Below are 24,964 nucleotides of genomic sequence, written 5' to 3'. Positions count from 1 at the left end.
GAAGCTCTCTGTACAGGATGGCTCTGATGGCATCCTTGACATCCCCTGTCCAACAGGGTTGCTTTTAGGAGCTCGTAGCCAAGGCTTGTGGAAGGCCTTAGGGATCCCTTTCCCCAGGGAGCCTGGTATATGATGTGAGTAGTGACAATGGCTCTAAATGTGGTAGAAAAGGCTTCATTGCTTCATCAGGCAGCAGATACTTTGTGTGTTGGTGTGACCTAGAGTATAAACCCCAGCTGGATTGAAGAGAAGGGGGAATACACAGGATTCCTCCTGCTCTGGGAAGTCCCAGAGGGCCCTCCATGTTCTCCTGCTGGTGGCTCAGAAACCACTTCACAGCTGAATTTCTTATAGGACACTACTTTGGTTTACTGAACCCTATCCCTGTAAAGGGAGAAAAACAGGCTGGGAAAAGGCCTCAACCTTCTGTGGCCCGAGAGTCAGGCAGAGTAGCTTCCCTTGTGCAGGAAAATGTTCCTCCCTCAAATAAACCCCAAGCAAAGCGGAGACCTCAATTAGTGCTTGAGCAAGGACTCGAGGCATTCCCTGGCACGCGTGTTATGCAAGGGTCAGGTTCTGCTGCCCTCGTTCCTGTTCCTCCCCGAAACTGCAGGCACTCACACACATGCCTCAAATGCATGAGCGCTCCCACCTACTGCTCTGCTGTGCCCCAAAGCCTCCCACTGAGGCTGAGACAGAAGTCCCAGTTTCACTGGTCCTACACCCAGGGTCACCCAGCAGCAGCATCAACCTGGCAGCACTGGATCCCTGTCTCATGTATCTTAGCTCACTTCCTGCCTCCACAGAGCATCTATAGGAGGGACAGATTAGGTGCAAGATGAACTTGTTGCAATTTTTGACACTTTAGAAGCTCATTTATGCTAAAGCAGAGAGCAGAGTACATTATAGGACCCACACAATCCACTGAGATTCCTAAAGACAGTTTGATTTTTGTAAACTCTGAGGAATTACTCCACTGGACACCTCATGACTGCACTTGGCCCCCAGTCCCACCTGCCCCCATCACATAAACACCTAACAGGCAATTTGGGGCTGGTGTCTCTGGGAAGATGCAGCTCTGGTTATGAAACTGCCTTTCCTCTGCAAGGCTGGGACTCATACTACAGCACAGCTCCTTTTCTGCCCAACACACAATCCTACCGGAATGCTTTCCGTGCTGGGGCGTGGGAACAGGGCTCTAGCCACAACACAAGTACCACTTCCTAATCCTGTGGTGTGAGGAGAGCAACTGGAGGTGCAGGAATGAGGGAGCAGCAGAGATACTGCTGGGCAGCCCCAGGCAGCTGTGGAGGGGAGCAGGGCTGTGGTGCTACCCTGCATTCCTTTCAGCATGGAATGGTGGGCAAGGTGGCCTGGGAAACGCCCTTCCCTACTCACTGGAAGGCTGGATCTTGATCAGCTGCATTTTTAAAAGAGGGACTCATCCTTAATCTGCTGGGATTAAAAAGGGATGTCATTTTACTGCTCCCCAGAATTTAGGTGGTGTAAACAAGTGTTTTGCAAACCCCGGGACCAACAACAATCTGTCACTGTCAGCAAAAGCAAGTGCTCTACCTGGATTGGGGCCAGACTTGAGCCTCACCCCAAAGCCATGGTCCCATTAATGCTGGTGGTCGTGGCTGCACGCAGCAGCTGGTCTTGGCCCTGTGGGCTGCAGAGGACTTGCCTCCCGAGGGTTCTTCCTGCTTCCAGCAGAGTTACTGCATCGTTTGCTGGTAGAAAAGCAAGAAATGGGAGGGAGGGCAGAGAGGCTCAGACAACAGTTCATTGGAATAATTTAAAAGTACATTCTCCAGTAGGTTCAGTCTGTTTCACAACTTTTGTTGTGCCTGCGTGGCTTCCTCTCTCAGGGTGGCCACCAAGGTCCCATCTCCACTGGCAGGGATGCCGGGAGCTGTCTCAGTCGCTGTCGCTGCTGGATTGGTGGGACACTGCCCCATGGCCGAGCTGCACCCTGAGGCAGGCAGGCAGCGCTGCCCTGCCGGTGGACGGCGAGACCTTGCTGACAGAGGAAGCGCGGGGGGCCAGGGGCTGCGTGGGGAACATGATTGTGCCACGGGGTGCCTCCAGGAGCTGCCAGATCTCCCCCGAGGTGGAGCTGCCCAGGTATTCCCAGGGCCGGCGCCCGCTGCCATCCCGCACCTGCACCTGGCACCCCAGCTGCAGCACCAGCACCTTGATGACAAGCTGGTGGCCATGTATGGCAGCCAGGTGCAGTGGCGTGTACCCGCAGCCTGAGCGGGCGTCCACGTCCAGGGCCAGCCCGAGCTGCCGCGCCACCGCTGCCAGCTCCTGCAGGCCCGGCCCGTCACCGTGCTTGGCCAGCCAGTGAAGGACCGTGAAGCCTGATATGAAGTCCTTCTGCAGGGCCAGCTCAGGCTCTTCCAGAAAGAGCCCTCGCACCTGAGCCCAGCAGCCTGCTGACATTGCCACCAGCCAGGCATGCTCCCGCTGTCCCAGCGGCACCAGGGGCCCCCGGCTTGTGGCGTTCCTAGGGGAGCTCTTGGCGAGCATGGAGCGAGGCTGCCGCCCACAGTCATCGTGTGCTGAGGAGGGGGTGCCCTGCGCCTCCGACAAAGCGAGCTGGCGCCTGATGCTCTGGAAAACAGGCAGCGGTGCTGGGGGCTGGCTGTCTGCGGCTTGGGGCACTGCGGGGCCCTGTGCTGGCAGCAAGGACTGGGATGGGGGTGACCTGGCAAGGGGTGGCTGCAGGGCACGGGATGGGGAAGGGAGAGTGGCGGACTGTGACAGGGATTGGAGTGGGGGGCACCTGGTGGGGGGCAGGATCCCAGGACCTGATGGCAGTGTCAGGCTTTGACACGGGTGCAGTCGCAGGACTTGAAGTTGGGTTGGTCCCTTGGGGGTCAGCCCCCTGGATCCCCTCGGCAGATCTGGGGATGGCCTGGTGGGGAGCTGCTGCAGGGACCTGGACTGCGATGGGGGCAGCCTGGTGGAAGCGAGCGCCTCGGGGCCTGACAAAAGCAATGGCGATGAGGAGGGGCTGGCAGGGAGTGCCTGCAGGGAGCGGGACAGGGGCAGCACCTCCGGGGCGGACAGCAACGGCAAGGATCGGGAAGGCGGCAGGTCCCGCGGGGACAGCGGCCTGGGGCCCGATGACAGCAGCGGGGACGGGATGGATCCGGCGGGGGTTCGCCTCTCCGGGCTTGCTGAGGGCCGTGGAGCCTTCAGCAAGGGCATCCCGGTCGCGGGCTGCGGCAAAGATCGGGGCTGAGGCAACCTGTAGGGAGGCGGCATCTCCGGGCCCGATGGCGGCGGTGGCGTCCGGCACCGGGACGCTGTGGCAGAGGGCAGCCCGGCGGCAGGCAGCGGCGGCGATCGGGACCGGGGCGGCACCGCGGGGGACAGCGCCCCGGGACCCGACGGCTGCGCCGGGGGCCGGGGGCGCGCTGCGCCGCCGGGGCGAAGCGCCCAGGGGCCCGAGGACAGCGGCTGGGTCCGGTACGGGGGCGGCTCGGTCCGGTACGGAGGCGGCTGCGGAGGGGGCGGCGGGGAGCGGGAGCGGGGCGGCCGGGGGGTGGGCGGTGTCGCGGGGACGGCGGCGGCGGCAGCGCGGCGCGCCCGGCGGCACTCGCAGCACGGCCCGCCGCGGCCCCGGGCGGAGCAGCCCCCCGCCCCGCCGGGCCGCCCCTGCTCCGCCGCCTCCCCGCGGGGGCCGCGCCGCCCGTCGGGGTCGCGTCGGGGCGGCGGCTCGTTCTTTTCCTCCTCCTGCTCCCGCTCTTCCTCCGGCGGCGGCAGCTCCTCATCGAGGAGGTCGCGGTACCTGCGGCGGAGGACGATGTCCTTGGAGGCGCCGGGGGCGGCGGCGGGGTGGACGGTGGCCAGGGAATTGACGAGGCTCTTGAAGTACTCGCGGCGCTCTCGCCGCTGCTGCTCCGTCAGCGCCGGGTCGCGGAGGAACCGCTGGAAGTGGCGGAGCAGCGCCGTGTTGGGGGCTCGCCCCCCGGCCGCCCAGAGGAAGTCCAGCACAGCCTCCTGGCTCAGCTCCCGCGCCATGCTCCGGGCCGGCCGGCTTTCGGCGCTCGGTGCTGTGCCTCGGTGCTCGGCGCTGCACCCAGGTGCGGCGGGGAAACCCGCCTCCTGCCGCGCCGGGCCTCTCCGCCTCCTCCTCCTCCTCCTCCTCCGTGGCCGGGCCGCCACCCCACGGTCGCCTTTGCCCCGGGTGGCGGCCCGTGGAGGTGCGAGCTGGGGTGACAGCGCTGAGGAGAGGTGACACGGAAGGAGAGGAGCAGGCTAGGGGGGCGGGAGGAGGTGAGAAGTGCGAGGATCCTTTGCTGGCAGGCAGCGAGACCAAAGAGCTGCTTATCAGTCATTGTGTCAGTGAACGGACAGGAGATGATAAGCACAAATTGAAATGCAGGAAATTCCATTTGTGTGTGAGGGAAAACTATTTTACAGTGAGGGTGGTCAGCTATGGGAAGAGGCTGGCTGGAGAGGGTTGGTCTCCATCCTCAGGGACATTCAGTGCTCCATGAAACACCCAAACACCAGAGGTGCGTCCCATCCTGAACTGCCCTGTGGTGCAGGAAATGTGGACTTAGGAAAACTGACAGTAAAGACTCACAAGTCTGCTGTGGTTTGGGGTAGCTGTTATTACAACATGTACAACAACCCATGTACAACAACCACACACAAACACCACGAGTGTCTGCAGTCGTATCGTATCTCACCACATCTCATCTCTGTATCTGCTGCATGGCTGAAAGAGGTTGGACACACGATGTGCTGTTGTGGGGATCTCACTTTGTTCTATACTGCCCATGCTGATACCACAAGCGTGTACATAACAGCTGAGAGGGATGGTAAGATCAGTGCTCCCGTGGGCAGTGTGCCCTGTGCACACTGAACAAATGACAGCCCCTGTCCCAAGCAGTTTGGGGACTGAATAGTGGGCAAAAGTGTGGGAGAGGTGTGCTGGATTTTCTGTCTCGCAGTCAGAGAATTAAGGGACTGAGCTCAGTGTGGGCTCTGTGGCTTTAAAGAGGTCTGGGTCAGGCCCTAAGTCACACTTCAGAAGCCATCTCTGCTGCAGGCTCCCAGCTATCCATAAATATTTTTAGCTGCCTGTCATGTAAGCAGCTGGAGTATCCTACAGCTTGCTGCAAAACCAGAAGCATGTGCAGCCCTCACAAACCATGGACAGAGATTGCAACAGATGCTGCTGTACATGTGGGCACACAGTTTGTGGTCACTGGGAGTGGGGCTGTGGCCGAGCATCATCCCCAATGGGCTCCAGCTCTGAGCAGCAGGTGAGCATTGTTGAGGGTAACGAGCCATGGAGTGTCCAGGGGCACTGACCAATCACCACAGGGAACAGAGGGTGCACAGGTACAGTGCATGAACCATGAGGGTATAAAAGGTTGGGCTAAAGAACAAACCGACTGGTGCTTGAAGCCTTTGGCTGTGGTATGGTGTCACTGGGTATACGTTGAGCCTTCTGAATTGGTATGATGATACTCTGTATATTGTGGCTTTGCAAAATGTATGCCTAACATCTTTGGGAATGTTGAAGCAGTTCCTGTGGGATCTCTGGAATGAGGGGCTGGCAATTCTCTTTGGAAACGTTGAACCAGTTTCTATGGGGTTTCTGGAATGAGGGGCTGGCTGGCAATTCCCTTTGCCCAGGCATTGATTTGTTAGCAATGGGTACGAAATTTTGAGGAGCAAGGTACTGAACACTAACAGTTGCAAAGAGCTGCACTAGCTGAGCTCTGGGAAGGTGGCAAAACGTTTCTTTGTGCTGATGTTTTTCTCCCCCTGCTCTTTCAGCGTGGATGGCCATACCCAGAAAGGTGTCTGTGTGTGAGTATCATGGAGGAAATGTGGCCACAGCTCTCCCAGCTCCAGGCCTAGGAAGGACACGGTGAGTCACATCAAGGTTTTGTGAGCACAGGAGATTTTCATGTTGGTTGAGTTATGCTGGTGTAGGAGTATCATGCATCTCTAATCCAGACGAGGGGAAGCTTTGTCTGCCTCACCCACAGGTACCACAAGGGCAGCTCTTTAGATAGGATCACCAGGTTTCCACTAGAGGCTGCACTGGTCCGGGCGCCTTTCCCGGCGCAGACTGGCTCAGCACCTCCTCACCTGGAGCTGTGCGTGCAGGAGGAATTTGCTACAAGAGCAATAATGAGTCTAATGTTGAAGCCTCCCTCGGATCTTGGCATTAACGCCTGACATGTTAGAGTGATGAAAGCCCTGCATCAGCTATGCTTGCCAAATGTTCTTGATAGACACCTTTGCATGTCTGTTGGGGTAGCAGCTTTGCTGGTGGGGGCTGTACCTGTACCCAGCTGAGGGCACTGCTCAGGTGCAGATCTGCAGCTGCTGTGGGGGAGGAGGGTCTGGTAGTGCACTTCATTGGTTCTGGTTCAGGCTGGGGGCGCAGGAGCTGGTGTGGGTGACCACTCTCCAAGATCAGCTCCTGAGTTCTTCAAAACACAATTATAAAAGCTGCAGGAAGGCGATACCTGGACTCTGTAGTCCTCTTCAAACAGCCATGTGTTACTACATAGCCATACAGAAATAGTTTTTTTTGGAGGGAAAGGGATGAGCCTGACATCAAAGGGGCTACAAATGGTAAGTGCACTGTGAAGCTCTATTTGCTGACCACTACCTTGGGTGACCACTACTCATTTACTTGTGCTCTCAGTTTTTATTCTGCTGGCTTTTTTCTTTTGATTCTGTGGATGTTCTTATATGGGGGTAGCTCTGGGGTGTCCATAATTCAGTGTATCCTTCAAGTGTGCAGCAAACAGGGTCTCTTGTCTTCTGTAGCCCTTTGGGGTTTTATGTCTCACAAAGCAGTGCAGGGCCTTTTCTTCATCCCTACCTTGGCCAAAAATTTGCAAGCAGACATGTTTAGTTTAGCCCTAAGAGTCCCCACCTTTTAGGTAAAGGGATATCATGCTCAACACCAGGATAAGTGTTTGTCAGCTGGAGTGGCAAGGAGCCAGCAATGCTTCTTTTCAGCCCTAGAAGTCATTTAGTGGAGCGGGAGTGTGGGCACACAGTTTGTGGAATTGGGAGTGGGGCTGCTGAGCCTCATCCCCAATGGGCTTACATCTGTGGGCAGCAGGTGAACATTGTTGAAGGTAACGAGCCATAAAGTGCCCAGGTGCACTGACCAATCACTGCAGGGAACAGAGAGCACACAGGTGCAGTGCATGAACCATGAGGGGTGTGAAAGGTTGGGCTAAAGAGCAAGAAGGGCAGACGCTTGAAACCTTCTCAAGTGGTGTGGTGATACTCTGTATTGTGGCTGTCTCACCTGTGACATGCTGTGACATGGGAGAGCAACTGGCCACCTTGGCTGCTGTTTGGTATACCAAGTTTGTTGAAAAACTGTGTTTGTGTATTTGACAGAAGTGCTCAGAGAAACAAGAGGAATGAGGTAGCAGGTTTTGTCCTCTGTGTTGTTTATACAAGGCCGTTAAGGGCTTCTGTGTGCCTCCTTGTTAGAAATACCTCTTTGCTGAATCCCTGTGCTCCTTGCTGAGGAGGATCTTGCTGAGCGCTTGCTTGGCTATCTCTTTGCAAGGGTCTCTGGAGCAGATGTGTCTGTATGTTCATCTGTGGCACTGCCAGGGTGGGCGAGAGAGACCCTTCGGGGTTAAGGGGCCGGGTACCGCGGCCCGGCGTGGGGGGCGTGGGCAGGAGAGGGATTAGTGGGGGGTTACCGCTGGGCACTGACTGCCGCCCCCCGGGACTCCCGCCGACTTTCGGGGCTCCCCGAGCGGCGCGGCGGCGCCGGCCGCCTGCCCGCGCTGCCTGGCGGCCCCGGGGGAGGGCCGGGGGGGTCCCGCCTCGCCGCCCGGCCCCTTTGCATTGCGCATGGGCCCTCCCCGCCGGGTGGCCATGTTGCAGTGCTAGCAGGCAGCGCAGAGGCGGCGGGCGGCAGCGCAGCGCAGACACCGCACCGCGATGGCCGTGGCCGTGGGCAGACCGGCGGTGCGCGGGGCCGGGGGGCAGCGCGGGGCCGGGGCCGGATCGCCGGAGCGCGGCGGCGGGGGCTGCAGGGGCGCAGCGCTGGGGATGCCGTGCCGGGGGCTGTAGGGGTGCGGTGCTCACGGGGGGCTGCGAGGGTGCGGTGCCGGGGGGCACGGTGGGCTCGCTGCGGCGCGCCGGCTTTGCCCCTTTCCGGGGCCGGGGGAGCCCGCGCAAAACTTTTTTTGGCCCCGTTTTGTGGCCGCGGCTCGTGATTGCGGCGGGGCCGTGGCGGCGGCGGGCAGCTGCTCCCGGAGCCCCGGGGGGGACGGCGGGGATGGTCCTGGGCTGCGTCCGCCGCCGCTGAGGTGTTGGTGCCTTCCCCTGGGTGTATCTGCCCCGCCGCTGCCCGTGAATGGGAAAGCTGAGAGCGGGAAGGGCTGTGCCCCGTGCGGGTGGGCGGCCGGCGGGCGGGACGGGCCCGCGCTCCCCGGGAGGCTGCGGCGGGCGCGGCACGGCAGTCCCGGCATGGAAGTGTTCTGGGGCACGCGTGTCCTGCGTTTTCCAGCGTGACCGTTTTTCTGGGGGTGTGGTGGCCGAGAGGGTTTTATATTCGTTTTGAGAAAGACAAAAGATTTTCCCCTGACGGGGAGAAAGTGAAAAAGCCCCCAAACCCACAACAACGAAATATGCCGAGAAAGAAAAGGAAAGCTCTCTGGCGTCCAGCTTTGCAGAAATGTGAATGAAACTCCACCGTGACCAGACTGAATGCACTTTTGTGCATTGTCGGCCAGAGGAGGGAGAGACTTGACCGACTTCCCGGTAACTTTTTCAGTGCTTGGGAGTAACATAGAAGTTGCCCATGAGTGGAGGACTTGCATGTGACTCCCTCTCAAAATAAGAAAATGGTCTGCCTTCAAGATGTGACCAGGATGAGACAAGTTTCTTTTAGCGTTTATTATGTGCTTGCGGATCTGCGGGGCTGTATGGTTCCTCTGATGTGGAAAAGCAAATGTATAGAGATGGGGTTAATGGTGTTACTGGTGGTGGGGAAGTTATGCTACTAAGCAAAATGAGAGCTGGTGCTTCTTAACTGAATGCCTGTAAATTATACCAGCCATTTGTAAGGCTTCTTCTGAAATGTTTCCTTGATCTTAAGGTCTAAAGCATGCTTGGAAATTGAAGTTTGGCTTTCAGTGTAAGAATATGCATTGAAAGTGTGGCTTCAGATGATTTTTTAGGGCGAGCTGAAGGGTATTGCCAAGCAGAGCCTTTTGGCTTTGTGTGGAGCAGTAACTTTGCAGCATGAATAGGCTCAGGAACGTCGCTTATTGCAAGATGTAATTGCTGTTTGTTCTTGTGAATGTGTTTGGCGCTTTTTTTTAAATTATGTTAAACTGGTCCTGCTGCTGAGCCCCTTGGGTTATTTTGGTGAATCCAAGTCCACAGCCATCCCAGAACCGCATCCACAGAGGGTTTTGCACCAGTTAAACCAAATTCTTGTCTGTGGACTGCTGAGTCCAGCCCAGTGGGACTGACTGGAGGATGAAGCATCCATCAGCATGAGAGAAGCATGTGGGAGAGGGAAGGCAGAGGGCACTCAGCTTCCTCGGAAGCAGCTGCCGGGCAGACCCTCCATCCTGTGGAATCCGTGATTTTTGGACAAGGGAGTTGTTTTATCTTGGGTTGATAAGAGAAGAAAGGACGGTGGCCTGGCACTCAGGAGGTGTTGGGCATGTTCTCTCTTATGTACCTCCTTATCTAATCCTCCCTGCTCCCACTTTGCATGCTGCTGTTGTGCTGCTGGGAGGGTGGCAGGGAGTCGGAAGGAAGAATTAATTATATGTTAGAGCAAGGCAAGACTGGTGAAGGTTTGCCTTTCCAACTTCGTTACAAAACATGATTAAGTGGAGCTGCGAGTGGCATGTATCTTGTTGGAGGGAGAATTAAAGGAAGGGGGGGGAAAGAAAAAGGAAAGGAATGAAACCAAAAGCGAGTCAGTTGGAGTTAAAATGATGATAACATTCCTGAGTCACAACCTTTTACGTCCTGGCAGGATATGACATTATGTCAATTGTAAAAGTATGCATAGAAAAATAACTTGAGTGAACTGCTCTGAAGTGTCTGTGTTTAATTGTAGTCGAGCAGGGCGTGTTTTGGTAGGATGGGAGGCTTTCCCTTTAAGGCTCTGATCCCACAGATGTGGAGGCACATGTGTAATGTGCTGCCTGTAATTTTATTTGACTTAATGGAGACTGATCCTGGCATGCAAATGTAGAGGCATGCATAAGCAAAGTTTTGGCAGGATGGGTGCTGGGAGCTGCTGTGGGAGCTTTCAGCTGATGAAATCCATTTCTGTGCTTAAACATGCACCAGGCTGAGAGCATGCTGTGGTCATCTGGGCTCAGTGTGAGATAAGCCACTTCCAGTCTGGAAGCTGTTGAGATGTGCTGGCTAGGGGACACTTTTCTTCCTCTTGGATTAATTCCCAGCATCTTGAGCAGTGTTGGATGGTTTGTTTGTAGATCTGAGTATGGAAGAGGGCCCTGGCCTACCTACTCTTCCCTTTATGTGTTTATCCTAAATGAGTACAGAACCACAGCTTGGTTGTGTTACAGGAGTGAGACTCATGTTCATTTATTAATGTACCCCCTGTTTCTAAGCTTAACAAAAACTGAAGGGGAAAATGAGGCTGGAGTGCAGATTTTGCATGGGAACCATAGAAAATGTTATCTGAGAGATTAAAACAGCACAATGTATTCTTACTCTTCAATCTGTTTTAAAAATACTTGATAATGAGAGACTGCTGGTTTCCATGGAGGGGGGGAAGGCGAGGGAGATGGGAAGGTAGTGTGGGGCTGAACCCTCTGTGCTTTGTCTTTTAGCAGCAGATTTGCTGACACCCACTGGGCTCAGCAAGAGCTGGGGGCAGCACCTTTGGAGAGCCACATCTGTGTGTGCTGCTGAGTGCCACTGGGCCACCACTGGCCTGGGACAAGAGATGGGCAGCAGGGTAGGGGGAACCCCATGCTTCTGCCTTGTGGGGCTGCAGACTGCTCTCACTGAATGTGGTGATGCTGTGGGTGTGGGTGGCACTGCTTGGGCTGCTGAGGTGGCCAGGGCACAGGGTTTGCCTTCCTGGCCTGCTGCTGCTGAATAGGACTTCTGGGCCTGGCCTGGCTCAGCTGTCTGCACCAAGGAAGCCCTGGGCAGTGCACACAGGACTGTATTTTAGTTTGTGACCTTTTTGTTTCCTTTATTGACCTTGCTGCCTGTTTGCAGTAGGAAATTCTTTTAGACAATTCTTGCTGCACCTGTTGATGCTAACAATGGTGGGAACCTGCCTCCTCCTTGCTTTTATTTCAGCACAGCCTTGGTCACAGGGCAGGTTGTGTGTGTGCCCACCACACACTCAGGACCTCTAGCTTTTGCAGTGTGAATGAGCTGAGCTGGAGTCAGATACTTTAGATACTTGCAAAGTCCTTGCTTTGTGTAGGTGAGATGATGGGGAAGCAATTTTAGTGCCTGAGTAAGGCCCCTAAAATAATGATGAGCATTGACTAAGCATGAATCTGAGGAATAAAATATTTACGCACAGCTGAGGCATGTTTTATGTATCCCCTTCCCACCCCTGCAGCAGCCCTGTGGCTCTTTGAGGCAATTCTGGGAGTATGGGTGTGAGGCTGCTCAATGCTTGCTTGGCAGGAGAGATGCCAAGGGCACAGGGTCTTCTGTTGGCTTGGCAGATGCTGCAGCTTCATCCAGCCTTCCCCTTGGTGTGGTTTGGCTCTAGGCTTCAGTCCTGTGAGCTGCAGGGGCTCTTTCAGGGAGAGATACTGTAGCAGCTTCAGCGTAGAGCAGTTGGATGTGACCAGGTGATGTAAAAATAAACAAGAAAAGCCTCCCAATAGTACTCTAAGCTTTTTTTAGGTACGCTGTGTAGCTGCCTTCACTTCCAGCTCTGTGAGCAGCTCTCCAGCCCGCTGGAGGAAGCGATGCGGAATAATGGTTCAGACAAACACCACGGCACGGGGACAGTTCAGCGCTGCTGCTGCTGCTGGAGGAGGCTCTGGAGCAGAGACACAGAACCCACTTTGGGCTCTCTCTCTTAGCTCACAGCAGCCTCAATGGAAATTTACCCCAAATGTTGTTCTTGCTCCACAGAGTCCTTGTTTTTGTCCACTATGCAGTGGGAGTAAGAGATGCCCCTTCTTGGCTGCTCCCTCCAATCTGGATTCATTTCCCCATCCTCTGCACCCTGGTGCCTGGTTTAGACACCTGTGGGCCAGGGCTTTGTTGCCAGAACTGCTCTTGTCCACAGCTTGGGTAGGTGTGATGAACAGGAGTGTAGGCAAGGTCCATTTGGCTGTGCACAAGGTGCTGAAGGAAGAGCTGCAAGAAGGAAGAACAGCTCCCTGTGGTTTTCCTTTAGCAGGTCCCAGTCTTTCTAGAAACTTTCTCCCTCTGTGAAGTGCTCTGCTCATCCCATCTAAGTGGTGCTCTGCTGGCACAAGCTGTATTCCGAAGCCCAATACTGCCTTTCCCTGCTAGTACAGTTATTTCGCTGAGCTCTGTGATTTATGAGTCTTGAGCTATCTTTGGGACTCCTTACTTAAAGACACAGGCTGTGCCCGTGTTTTTGGTGACACAGGCTTAGGATCTGGATTTGCAATTAGAGCTTTTGAAGTGTCTGCAAATAGGAAGAAGCTGCATCTTTTCTTGCAGGCTTTTTGTTTTCTGTAGTAGCATCCCACATAAGGTGCTGACAAAAAGCAGACTGCTGCTGTTTTGGGGAGTTGGTGCTTTCTTCCATCTGAGTTTACAGCTTCTTTAGGTCTTTCTATTGTCTAATTGGATTTTCTATTTCTGGGTTTATTTTCAGATGGGATCTAGCTGCTGTAAATATGTTATTGAAGTACTGTAATTGTGGGTTATTTCTTTACCAGATCTGCTCATGAATACTTGGCAGAAGCTAATAGAAAAAGACTTGGTTTAAAAACACTTCAGTTTTGCCATGGTTGCTGCCTCCGCTTTGCCAGCGGCTCCTGAGAGCTGATTCCTGTGCACAGCAGTAGTTCTAATATAAATTGTTCCTGGAAATCTGCATGCCTCTCATGACTTTCATTCAGGAATTACATTAACCTCTCTCACATGATGGGTGTGGAAGTGAGGCACTGTTTTGACTCCTTGGTGGGACATTCTTAAATGCCTTTCTGGGCTGTTCGGGGCTGTCGGTGGATCTGGAGGTGTTGTGCCAAGTCTGGGTGTTTCACTGGTGGCTTCGCTGGGTGCAAAGTCAATTATTGTGTCCTGTAAGCAAAAGGCTCAACAGAACTTATTTACCAGATGTGTTGAATGCACCAAGTGTGCAAAGTGTTTTGTGTAAGCACATGAACTTGACTTGAATTAAGATTCTGGCAGTCTGGTGGTGACAGCTCTGTTTTTGTCTGTAGAGAAAGTGAAAGGCTCAAGCTGGGGAGATGGTTTGTTTGGTGACCCCATGAGCTTGTGGCTCTGCAGGGCAGCATGAAGAGGGGCTCACAGGGAGTACAGTAGTGTGACCTGCAGTAGAGGTGGAATTGCAGGGCTGCTTTTAGCCTTCCAGATAGGGGTTCCTACTGTAGCCACAGACAAGCTTTTGCCTTTTGATGCACTTATCATCTCCCTTCAGTCCCCATGCAAACCCTTCTCCTCTGATCTGAGTCAGTCTGGAGCTTTTGGCGGCTTTCAGATGAATGAACAATGCCAGGCTGATGGTTATGGCTTAATTTTTCTAGGACAAAATTTGGCAGGCAACGGTCTAGCTTGGAATTGCAAACTTGCCTCCTGGAAAGGTGAAGGTACCAGGTTACAACTGACACTCATTCCTGGCATCTCCCTGCAGGAACATGGATTTTCCCATATCGCCTGGATGTGCCTAGGAAACGTACAGGGTTGCCAGTAAAGAGATTGTGCATACATGTAGTTGGATTTTCCTTTTCTTGCTTCATCTGTGGTTAAAGATTTTTTTTCTCTCTGTTGTCTCCTTTAGTTTTAGTTAGTGTGATGACATTTCTTGGGTATCTGGGAAGGAACACAGAAACAGTGTGGCTGATGTTATTTCAATAGTCTTTGTTGTCGTTTTGTTCCTAGCTTGAGGTATCAAGGCTGGTATTGTCAGAAAGTATTGGAATTCAATAATTGGGAGCAGTACTCATTTATTCTGAGGTTTGCAGAGAAAAGATTAGGTTGTCATACTGTGAGCAGGTATTGCTCCCTGTAAGTTCTGGGAGTGATTATAAGGCTTAACGCAGCCATCTGGGACTGAACATATGCACAGTCCTCAAATCTTCATGCCAAGACCCCAAGAGGAGCAGGGATTTTGTGATATCGTCTGGTGACACATCGCACCACTTCATCACCACATCCATTGGCTGCTGCTTTTTCCTCCTTCAAATCTGCCTCATGTCTGGGTTGGCCTATGGCAGGCCTCGTTATATCTTTGTGGTTTTGGGCAGAGTTCTGAGCCCTGAGGTTTTTTGCCTGAGTGTAAGCACAAGGGTATGGACACTGGAGGGCGGGAGGGGGGAAGTAATCTTTCAAATCTTGTTTCAGCAGTTCAGCTAAAGCTTCCCATAATTCTGGCCAGGTAACTTAACTCCCTGCTACTGTGGTTATCTTAGCAGAAGAAACAACCAGTCAACCATTAGGCCTTTGTTAACCTATAGAATCAGAAGATCAAGATTTTTAATTACATTTGAAAAGGGTTTTGTTGTTTTCCTGTATCTTGTATGTAATTTCCAAGCCAAGAGAAATCCCTAGTGCTTTTAAATGAATGCTTTTCTGCCACAAGCTGTCTTTTATCACAGAAAGTGCCAGCCTAGTCTCATTCTGTTTCATCTGCCTCATTAATATTAAATACATGGCACTTGAATATGGCAGCCGGAGCAAAAGCAGGGAATTTCAGCTAATATCTGACAATGGCAAGCTGAGATTAAAAGATATCACAGTGCTGTCGCTATGTATAAAGGAACTGGCATTTTTCAGGAGCACTTGACCTAATTTATGTCAGTTCTTTTCTCCCCCTGCTCCCTTAAATCTTTGCATCTTTAAGTGAGCCCTTAGATCCTCCTGCCTTTCTTGCAGGCCTGGTGCAGTCTTCTGGGACAGGGGAGAGTTTGATGCTTGCAGCACAAGTCCCTGGTGTCCAGTGGAGGCAAAAAGTGGCACCAGATCCGGGAGATCTCCATTTTGGGGAGAGCCTTCATGGAAGAAGTGTGGACTTGGACTGTGGGGCAGCTCTTCAGCGAAGCTGTAGTAGACTCTCCTGATGGTCTGACTTAGAAAGCACCTGGCTGAAAGTAAGAGAATAAACAACTTCTCAGAGCAATGCCTCCCCTTCTGGGATGCACAGTTGATGGTCACTGCACAATTGGAACGATTCATGTGCGTTTCTGATGTGTGATTGACTAGGGCTGTCAGGGGACCTTGGGTTGTGTGTTTCCAGGTAGCTGAATATTCACCCAGCTGGAAAGCACTCCTGGTATTCAGCATTTGCAGTTGAGCAGTTATTAATTATTAGAGCAGTAATTAGCAGAGCCACTTAGGATTGGGGTTTGTGTGGCTGACAATGCTGCAAGTGTTTCGGCCTCTGATTTGGTGTGTGGTCTTGGGCAAATGCCTTTGTCTTGGTGTGCCTTTGTTTTCTGCATGTGTAAAGTAGGAGATAATTCCCTTCCTTGTTTAGTGAGGTGCCAAGCTGTGATCAGAGAATTAATAGCATGCCGTAGTCACCTCTGCAGACCTCGCCCTGTTGCACCAAATCGAGTGAACTCTCGTGGCACAGAGGCATTAACAGATTAATGCTTTTAATTAAAACTGCCTTCAAGAAAATAACTATTCAAATAGGGTAATATGCAAGTTGTGTTTTCAAGGAGATGTAACAAGAAGGAGGAAGAGTTTAAAGGTGAGCAGTGTGAGTAACTCTGACCTTGTTTCTCTGGGTTTGCCCGAGTGCAATTGAGGGCAATTTTCACGTAGCGCATTCCTTAGTGATACTTAATTTCTCTGGTGTAGGCCAGAACCATTTAAACAAAAAGCCAGAGGTGTTTTGTTGCTTAAACAAAACATTATTTGAAATTGTGGGTTGCTATGTGACTCCTGTCTGTTACTGAACACAGCTACATTTCCTCTAGGTTTGGCGTTGCCAGGCATGGAGCTTGGAAAAGCTTTATTTTTTTTGCAGTGGGATATGCTTTACAGCATTTTGATATAACCTGAGAAAAGCAGGATTTTCATAGCCTAACCAAGTAACCTGATGATTTCTTCCAGTGGGTTGAGCCAGAAAGCCAGAAGTATAAATGCAGGCTAGCTGTGATACAGTTTATGTGCTGTCCTGGTTTCAGTTTGAAGAGAGCTATAAAGTTCACACGGGCTAGAAAGTGTTTCTGGCATGAAGTAGGTGGTTGGTCCCTATGTAAAATCCATGCTAAGGAGTCCCAGGGGAAGGGTGTGCGGATGTTGTCAGTATCTGCACTGTGGTAAATGTATCTTTTCTGAGCTGTGTGTGCTGAAACATCTTGGCAATTGGAAGCTGCTCAGGGCTGGAGCCTCGTATTCCCGTTTTGGTGCCGTGCCTTGCAGAGGATAGTGGCCTAGTGTGTAGGGTTCAGTGATGCTGGGTGGAAGGAAGGAGGATGGAGATGGCTGTATGTGTGCTATCCTCCTGGGTACTGTGTAAGTAGGAAGGTAGTGCAAGCCTGCTCCAGTTGGCACCCTCAGGGACTACTGAGTGGCCTCAGAAAATGTGAATTAAGACATCAAGCGCCTGAGGAAGGGCTGCTCCAGCCTGCACTGACTCTCCTGGGGTCGGCATGTGCTGCTGGCCAGGTGCTGGTGTGTGACATGAGAGCCCTCATGCTGTGTGTACAGACTCGGCTCCTTCTCCTGGACAGCTGTGGGAGGAAGAGCCAGGCATTAGCCTTCCTCTTTGAAGGCTTCCCGAGTTCCTCAGCAGGTATTTATCTGTCAGACCCCATCTGCTCTGGGATATGAGTAACCCAGGCAGGGCTGCTTGTGGCTTCGTGCATCACCTCCTGCTTTGAGCAACGTGGAGGTGGAGGCTGCAATCTTAATAAAGGATATGCAGGAGCAGATCCCTCGCTTTGGTATCTCATTAAATAACTGGAGCCAAGGGCAGAAACGTGCACTGCACATGGGAATTGTGCCCCAGTTTTGGCTTAGGCGGGTCTGCAGCACTTGGAGTTACAGAGCATGTCAGAGCAAGGAGCTCCTTCATGTGAACTAATTGTCCCTAGACCTCTGCAGGAAGTGCTTGCTTGGAGCAGCCTTCATTTGCCCTGGGGTGCGTTTGTCTTCCTGAATCCTTAGGTTTGGCTCCATAAATGTGCAGCAGGATTTACCTGCTCTGTCAGGTCTTTAGAGCTGGGCTGCTGCAGGAGCTGAGGCTGGCACAGCAGAGCCTGCTCTTCTGTCACAGTCCTTCTCAGCTGCTGTGTGCTGGCACAGGGCTTGGCCAGGCCCAACAGCCAAGGGCTTTGCTAGTGGAGGGGATGCCTCACTGCCTGTCCTGGCGCTTCCAGGGAAAGAGAGGAGTCAAGGAGAAAAAAGGGTTGAGAAATCTGAGTACTGCGAGCACAAAAAGCTACAGCGTAAAGTAACTGTGGGAGGTGCAAGCTAATGGCAAATCCTCTTGCTTATTGTTGTTATTCAGAGAAACTGCCTTGCAAAATGTTCTTTTCCAGAAGCTGTCCTTGAGCTATGGATTTCAACCAAGAGCAGTGCATTATGTATCATCTGCACTCATAAGGTTCCAAGAGTTTGGGTTGTGTTTAGCTTGACTCTTCTGGAGAAATCCGAGCAGCTGGACTCTCCAGAAGCATAGTACTCCAGGGAATTCTGTTTGCTTTTGGGGTGTAAGGGAGAAGAACACTGCAAGTGTTCTTTAACACTGTGTTCATTTAACACTGCTCTGTTACAAGCAGCGGCATAGATTGCTAAAGCACAAGCCTTGACAGGAGGGCAGAAATTAAAATTAAGTCTGAACCCAACTGCTTCTGCTTTCCCTTCGAAGTGCAAACATGACTGGGGTGGACAGTCAAAGCAGAATGTGGAGGCCAGCATTAATTAATATGTGGGGGTGGGTGCTCCAGTTTAACCTTCTAGCAGCTCCCACAGCTAATGGATGTTGCAGCAGCTTGCGTACAGAATAATTTATGAATTTGGAAGGACATGATTCCAGAGAATGTGGGTGAATGCCAGTGGTTTGCAAACCTCTGCCAATGGTCTTGTGAGCGGCGGGCTGCTGTGGGAAAAATAACATTGGATTAGTGCAGGGTAATGTTTGGAAGTGTCCCACTTAGCTCCTAAAGCCTGCCCCTTGCGCAGGGCTGCACTGGGTTCTCGGCAGGACGCTCCAAAGTACCAGAAATGCATTAAATCTGAGTCTGCTGCGTGCACCAAACTAGAAGTGGGGAGCAGCACAGGGAGATGGTTTTGGCTGCAGGCTTTTCCCAAGCAGCCTTAGCAGCATCTTTGTTGTTTGGGAGGACAGTTTCCTCATTCCAGGTAATTGGGCTGTCTGGGCAGGTGCAAGATTACTTGATCTTGCAGCTCCAGGGTAGCTGGGTCCCACTCCAGACCTGTCCCCTGGCTTGGGAGCTGGTGTTGGGTGCCTTCCCTTGGCACTAGGCTCCTGAGGCGGATGTGAGCCCAGCAGCACTCCAGGCCTCTTTCCAGCTTTGCAGGCTCCTGCTTTTAATTAAACTGTCGCGACACTGGGACGGCCCGAGGATGACTGAGATACCCGAAGCCAAAGGTCCGGCCCACAAAGGTGTTTGGGAGCCTTGGAATGCAGATGGGAAGCCTTGGACAGTGCACAGGGCAGGATCCGTGCCTGCCTCCCACCAGTTGTGGTTTATTTGCTCTCTGCTCATCCATCCACTCTGGCAGGGCTGAAAACATCTCTGAGTTCTGGCTTTAATATCAGAGTGTATCCTCATAGCTGAGGGGATCCTTAAATGAAAGCTATGCCTTGGCAAACCTTCACTCTGCCCAAGTTGATGTGCACCACTTACCTGTGAGGATCTTGGTGGATTTGAGATAATTACAGATGGCTCCAAGGAGATTTGCTGTGCTTGATCTGTGTTATATGGAATTTCTCTGCGTTTTATGCCTCTAGGCTCAGTCCCGCGATAGAGCAGTGCTTGCCTCTGAGCAGCTGCCTGCCTGCTGGATAACTTGGTCCCCTTGTGGAGCTTATTCCTTTGCCAGCCATGAAAACATCTTCTCTCACACATCCTGGCCAAGTGTTCCTTCTGCTGTGTGTGTAAAGGACTGCTTGCTGCCTCTCTTGTTACAAATGCCCATTGTTCCAGTGGACAGGTTGAAATGCAGCATAATCCTCAAATGTTCTGCAGATTTGACACATACCTGGAGCTCTCTGAGCATACAGCTCTGCCAGACACTGTGTTGGGATGAAGAATTTGAGAAGAAGTAGCAGCTAGGGCAAGTCTGGCTCTGGAACTGATGTGGGGGGAATGCACCAAGCACAGAGTTAATAGTAGGTTTTGGATCAAGTCCTTGGAATTGTGTGTAAGTCCAAAGAGAATTTTATTGTTAGAGGATTTGTTTAATTAGCATCTGGAACATAGCCACTAACATAGGTTTGTGTGTAGAAAGATGGTTGGTACTTTCCTTTAGGAATTGTTGCTTTCTACGTGTAGGTGTTCAAACAATAGTTAGGGTTAATAAAACTTAGCAACAGCCAAAAGGAAAATATTTTTCTCTTGCTTATTTCCTTATGCTGTACATTTAGACACTGTTCTCATTGTTGGGTTTTTTTGTTGGTTGTATTTTTTTTTTTTTTTTTTTTTGGTTTGGGCTATGTGTGTCCCTTTTTCTAGGGCAGAAAGAAAATTGTTCACTAATAAAAGCTAAGCTTATGGAAACTACCAGTTGGCTGAAGGTTCAGGGGCTGGAAGCATCTGAACCTGCTGACATGAGGGGACTTGGGGGTGTCACTGGAGCCTCCAAAGCCCTTGCAGTGAGGGAGGAAGGAGGAGAAGGGTGACTGTACAGGCTTGTGCTTTAGTAACAGCCATTGGTGAAGGGGGATGTGGGGAGGTTTTTCCATATGCAGCAGCTTATGCCAGTTTTGCATCTGCCTTTATTTGCATTATTAGGATTACACTAATAAATGTGCTCTAAACCTTTTTGAAATCCCTGATGCTGTGACGCTGCTGTTTGCCAGCACTGTGCACGCTGCCCCTTGCCAGCATCCAACCCTGGGGTGGAAGCTGTGCTCACACAGCTCAGGAGGCTGCTGCATCCACCCAGCTGTGGCCTCGCTGCCTTTACAATAAAATCCTACCTGCACCAATGACAGTTTTAATTTTCTTCCCCAGGAATTGCTGCCCCAGTTATAGATGTGTCTGGAAAAGAGGACCCTGCAAAAGAACCTTGTCACATAAGCCTGGTGTTGGGTGTTATTGCTCGTAATTGAGGGAAAGATTCTTCCCCAGTGTGTGGAGTTCCCAGGCTCATCTCCTGTGGAAAAACCCTGTTCTTGTAGGGTGATGGTGCTGCCTGAGCTGCCTTGGGAGGCCACCCTGGGCTTTGGATTTCCTTGCTGGTGTTTGCAGGGGAGGCTGGGGATGTGTTCTGGAAAGGACATCCATGGTAAGCTGCTGGAGGGAGTTGGGCTGTGCTGTGTCAGACAGAGACCTTGGTGGCCTGTGCTGGGGCCTTGTTCTGTCACGTCCTTCACACTGTGTTACTTTGTCACCAGCAGCTGGAATGCAAGGAAAGCTTTAGCTCTTGGGTGGGGTGGGCAGGAGCAAGATAAACTCCAGAACATAGGTGTGGGGCAACGTGGGACTCCTGATACTTCTGGGACTTGGTTTAAATCTCTGGAATGAAAGGTTTTATCTCTGCTTCAGCTCAAAAACTGGAGCTGTCAAGCTAATCCTTGGATTCCTTGTGAGTAGAGAGTTAATCCTTTCTTCTGGTGCTGTAAATGTTTGTTTAGCTATGCATTTATGGAGTTCAGACACTTTGGAGTGTATGTTGGGCAACTGCTGGTGTCCTGTCTGGGGACTCTTTATGGCTTGGAGCATCACCAGGATTGTAGTGGCCATCACACCCCTTTGTGGTCCTTGCCCCTTAGCAAGTGATGGATATGGAGAGGGCTGTGGGAACATTCCTGGCTGAGGGCTGCATGTGAGAAATCTGTTTTGTCCTGCAGTGTCTATCGACTCCAGAAATATGAAGCTTCTGTAGCAGTTATCAGTGCAGCAAAACACAAGGAGGATAAAAAACCTGATGTAGGGTGACCTTCTAGTTCCATCTCCTAACAATCCCAGTGTTATGGCTGTGCTGCAGGCCTAGATCAGATGTCCTTTTCTCTGGAGAAACTCCAGCCAAGGAGGTTTTTTGGAAAGACAAAACATGGTCTTTCAAGGTAACCACAAAAATTTGGAGTTAGTGCAGTAGAGGGAAGGAAGTAATTCAGTTGAAATATAGAATTGCTCCTATTCATAAAAATTTTAGTGTTGGCTTTCCCTGTTTAGGGCAGGAAAACCAGGACTTGCTGAAGGCAAGTGGGGAACTTTATTGCTTTGAGGTAGTTGAGAGCTCCAAGTCTATGGACTAGTATTTCCAAAACTGTGGGCCAAATAATTGAGTAAACCTTCACCTTTTCCTCCACATGCAGATTCAGTCTAACTTAATTCCCCTTTCTTCTTGCTGAAGATGAAAAACTGTGTGCTAAGGCAAGCAGTATTTGTGATTTTCAATATTTATTGATTGCTGACCTTTTCTTATTCACGTTGAAGGATTTCTGTGGCGCCTTGGAAGAGCTCTGTGTGCCATGAGGGACTCAGTGTGTTCTGTTTCTCTTTTCAAAACAGATGTGAGGGCTGTGACTCAACACTCAGCATATTCATAGGCTGTGCCATGAATTCATTCAAAGCCGGTTCTTTTGCTTTGTTGTTTTCTGGTTACTTGGTCAGTATCACACTCAAGTGTGCCTGTTCCTAGTGAGGATGATACACTGGGCTTGGCTAGACACAGGATGTTTTCTCTGGTCTTTTACTTAACAACCTTAGTGCAATATATGCACATACATGTTGCATATGAATTTAAGAAGAGCCGGTCTGAGCCAACTCCTTTCAGTCCAGTTGGTGCTGGATTGACACTTCCTTGGTAATGCTGGACCAGTAAAGTTTGCCTGGGGAATTCCTGTGTGTATCTAGCACTTTTTTTGGACTCTACAAGCCTTGGTAGGGATTTGTCAAGGAACTGGGTGATGATTAGTTTGATGTTTAGGACTGGTTTATACTTGCTGCTGTGGTACCTGGGCATGGGATAAGCCTTGTGTGTATGTACATCTGTGTTAGCTCAGGATTTAGGTGTGGGGACAGCTGCTGTGATAGATCTGAGCTCTTTAGTCCAGAATGAAGAGAAGTGGTAAATAAATGATCTGAACCTGTGTGCATTGGTAGGCACAGCTCCTGTGCCCTGCCTGGGAGCTGTGTCTGTGCAGACACTGGCAGTGTGTCCATGTGCCAGGCAGCCAGTGTCCCCCACCTGCCCCTGAGCAGGCCAGCAGGGCACAGTATTAACATGGATCCTGCTTCTGAGTCCCAGGGATCATTCATTATCCAGAGCACGATCTGGGGCACCTTCCAGTCCTGCAGCTTGTTGAATGGGAACTGACAATATGTGCTCCTGATGTGTGGCTGCAGCTTTTCAGGAAGGAGCACATGGGGTTAAGGAACTAAGAGGCAGCCCTGCTGGGCTGTGCTTTTGCCACCTAAAGGAACGCTGCTGCTTTTGGTGTCCCAGGGGCCCCTAATGTGAGTTAGGTATTGGAACAGTGATGCCTTGTTACAGCCTTGTAAGCAAGCCCTTTGGGCTGCTTTCTCAAAATCCTTCCTCTGCTCTGGTTGTGCTCACAACCCTAACTGGACTCGAGTTGGTGGAAGGTTGGAGGAAAACCTGGCAATGGGGTCAGGTGCTCTGTTGCCAGGTTTGTCTGAATTCTGCTTTTTTGTGCCTGGGGGCAGTGTCCCAGAGAGCTCCTTCCTCTCTGTGGGTGTAACTGGAATCTTGCTGAGTTCATGTATCACCCTTCCCTCTGTGGCGGGTCCCATGTTGGGCTGTGCCTCCAGCTTTGAGCAAAGTATAGATCCAATGACTTAATGGCCCGTGGTGCAGCTGTTTCAAGGCTATTTTAAGAGCATGACAGTGAAATACTTAAGGAAATGGCTGTTGGATTTTCCCTCTCTGCTGCCTTGCTGGACTGTATCTGTGGTGGTGTGGCACTGTGCAGCCAGAAGGGCTGGAAAAGGGCAAAGGACTGGAAGAGAGAGAAGTGTTTCTAATGGCCATATAGCAATGTGCCTTCCTGCTGTCTCCCAGCTGGCTTCTGTCCTTCTGATGGGAGTCGTTTTTCACTCTTAAGGTGGCAGGTTCTCAAGTCTAGCAAAAACTGGGCCTTCTCTGGTCCTGGCTGGTGTCAGCTGGCCTGGAGTCACAGCCTGACTCGTGTGTTATGTCACTGTGCAGTGTTTCAGGGCTCACGTGAAGGAGCCTGCAGCTCTCTGTGCTGTGTCTGGCTGAGGGAATGGTGGGGATGCTCCAAGGGGTAGGTTTGCCCTTCCCTGTGTGCGGCACTGCAGCAGCCTGAGGGTAGGGGCACCGCAATTGAAGCAGGAGGAGAGCAGGGGGTCGGCAGGGGCAGCTGGCAGGAGCAGCAGCTCCCATTTTATCCCTCAGCCCGGCACAGGCGGGCAGAGAGGGAATGTTGCACGTCGTCCTCCTGTCAGGAGAGAGATTGGCCAGAGAGGCACAGAGCATCTGGTTCTCATTGGGCTTTGCCTTTGGATGGTCTTCATTCTTGTTTGTCACATTATGTCTTTTTTTTTTTTTTCCCCTTCCTTCCTCTCTCCCTTTTTTTTTTCCCTTCAGCGAGTTTACAAGCCTTGCTGGAATGCACATATGGTCCTTATCATCCCCAAGTCCAGCTTTTTTTTTTCTTTTGCTGGTTAGCAGTTTGTGACATCAGGGGCTGTTAGAAGCATTAGTCACTTTGCCTCCAAATAGAAAGGTCTGTGGTTTTTGGAAACCTATGGAGGAAAATGTCTTTTATGTCAGTCCTTGGCATACATGGAACTGTGAGTGCTCTGAGCTTGTGCTGACCTTTAGCCAAACTTTTTGCCTGAAGACAAATGCTCGTTCCCACTCTCTGCTGCCCCTCCTGAGTGGTCGGATTTTGCTGACTTCCCTCTTTCCAGAAGAATGCAACTGTATCCTTTTCCCTCCATGCTCCTGCCGAGTTCCAGCTGCTTGCCAATATAAGCAGCTCCCCTCGCTTCCCCGCCGGCGTGCCCGGAGGCGCGGGGCTGGATGGGCCGCGGGAAGCGTGTCCTTGCCGTGTGACAGGGGTAGCTCTCGCAGCTGTGAGCGCTGCAAACCAGGACATTTGGTGCTGCGTGTTCGGGAGGTGGGCCCTGTGCTTCCCACCCCCTGTGGCATCTGTGCTGGGAGAGCTTGGAGCTGCTTGGGCTGGGGCACGCTGGCTCTGTATGTGTGGGCTGCACCTAAGCAGGGACCGGCTTGTGGTGCCTGCTCGTTGTCCCCTCTGCCATCCTGCCCCTCGTTCAGGGGGTCAGCCCTGGAGAGAGCATTGCTCCCCTCTGTTACTGCCTGTGGAAGTGTGTCCAGCATCACCAGAGCCTCTGGGGGCATCTGCTCAGGGGAACCCCTTACTTGGTCTCAGTGGCAGCCTCCTCTGGCTGGAGGTTCTGCAGTTCCATGAGATTTTATCTGTAGAGCATTATTTTCTGTAAGGAGGGCAGCATGAGTCCCACACCTGATCTTCCCCATCTGCTGCTGCCCAGTGCTCTGTTGGTCAAGTTGCTTCCAGCCTTCCTTCCACAAAATAACCTTTTCTGCCATCCTGATTCTTTGGGCTTAAAAGCAAAATCAGGTAGAGCCT

At 51.9% G+C, this 24,964-nt stretch overlaps 2 protein-coding genes across 5 annotated transcripts in view; one reads left to right on the top strand and one right to left on the bottom strand.

Moving 5' to 3' along the window:
* Positions 1-1,802: 1,802 nt before the first annotated feature.
* SOWAHB (sosondowah ankyrin repeat domain family member B) lies at positions 1,803-4,035 on the bottom strand. The gene is made up of 2 exons (XM_071432682.1): positions 2,792-4,035; positions 1,803-2,713 (listed from the first exon to the last, which is right to left on the bottom strand). Exons 1-2 carry the CDS (start codon positions 4,033-4,035, stop codon positions 1,921-1,923), a joined length of 2,037 nt encoding a protein of 678 aa, XP_071288783.1. The 3' UTR covers positions 1,803-1,920.
* Positions 4,036-7,840: 3,805 nt separating this feature from the next.
* The window catches only part of SEPTIN11 (septin 11), a 47,850-nt gene continuing 30,726 nt past the window's right edge, over positions 7,841-24,964 (top strand). For all 4 annotated transcript variants that reach the window (XR_011679827.1, XM_071431231.1, XM_071431233.1 and 1 more), the window contains exon 1: positions 7,841-7,989. Coding sequence is in view for 3 of the 4 variants with exons in the window: in XM_071431231.1 (XP_071287332.1) it covers positions 7,963-7,989 (27 nt within the window). In the remaining variant the exon portion in view is untranslated. The remainder of the gene's footprint in view (positions 7,990-24,964) is intronic.

Source organism: Agelaius tricolor, unplaced genomic scaffold (genome assembly GCF_023055355.1).
Source record: "Agelaius tricolor isolate 1412-34295 unplaced genomic scaffold, bAgeTri1.0.p SCAF_8, whole genome shotgun sequence".
NCBI lineage: Eukaryota > Metazoa > Chordata > Aves > Passeriformes > Icteridae > Agelaius > Agelaius tricolor.
This window is presented reverse-complemented; position numbering and strand designations above follow the sequence as displayed.

Coding starts and splice junctions, on each gene's coding strand:
- SOWAHB (XM_071432682.1), bottom strand. CDS start 4,035: ATGGCGCGGGAGCTGAGCCAGGAGGCTGTGCTGGACTTCCTCTGGGCG. Junction 2,714..2,791: donor GGGATCCTGCCCCCCACCAG/GTGCCCCCCACT, acceptor ACCCCTTGCCAG/GTCACCCCCATCCCAGTCCT.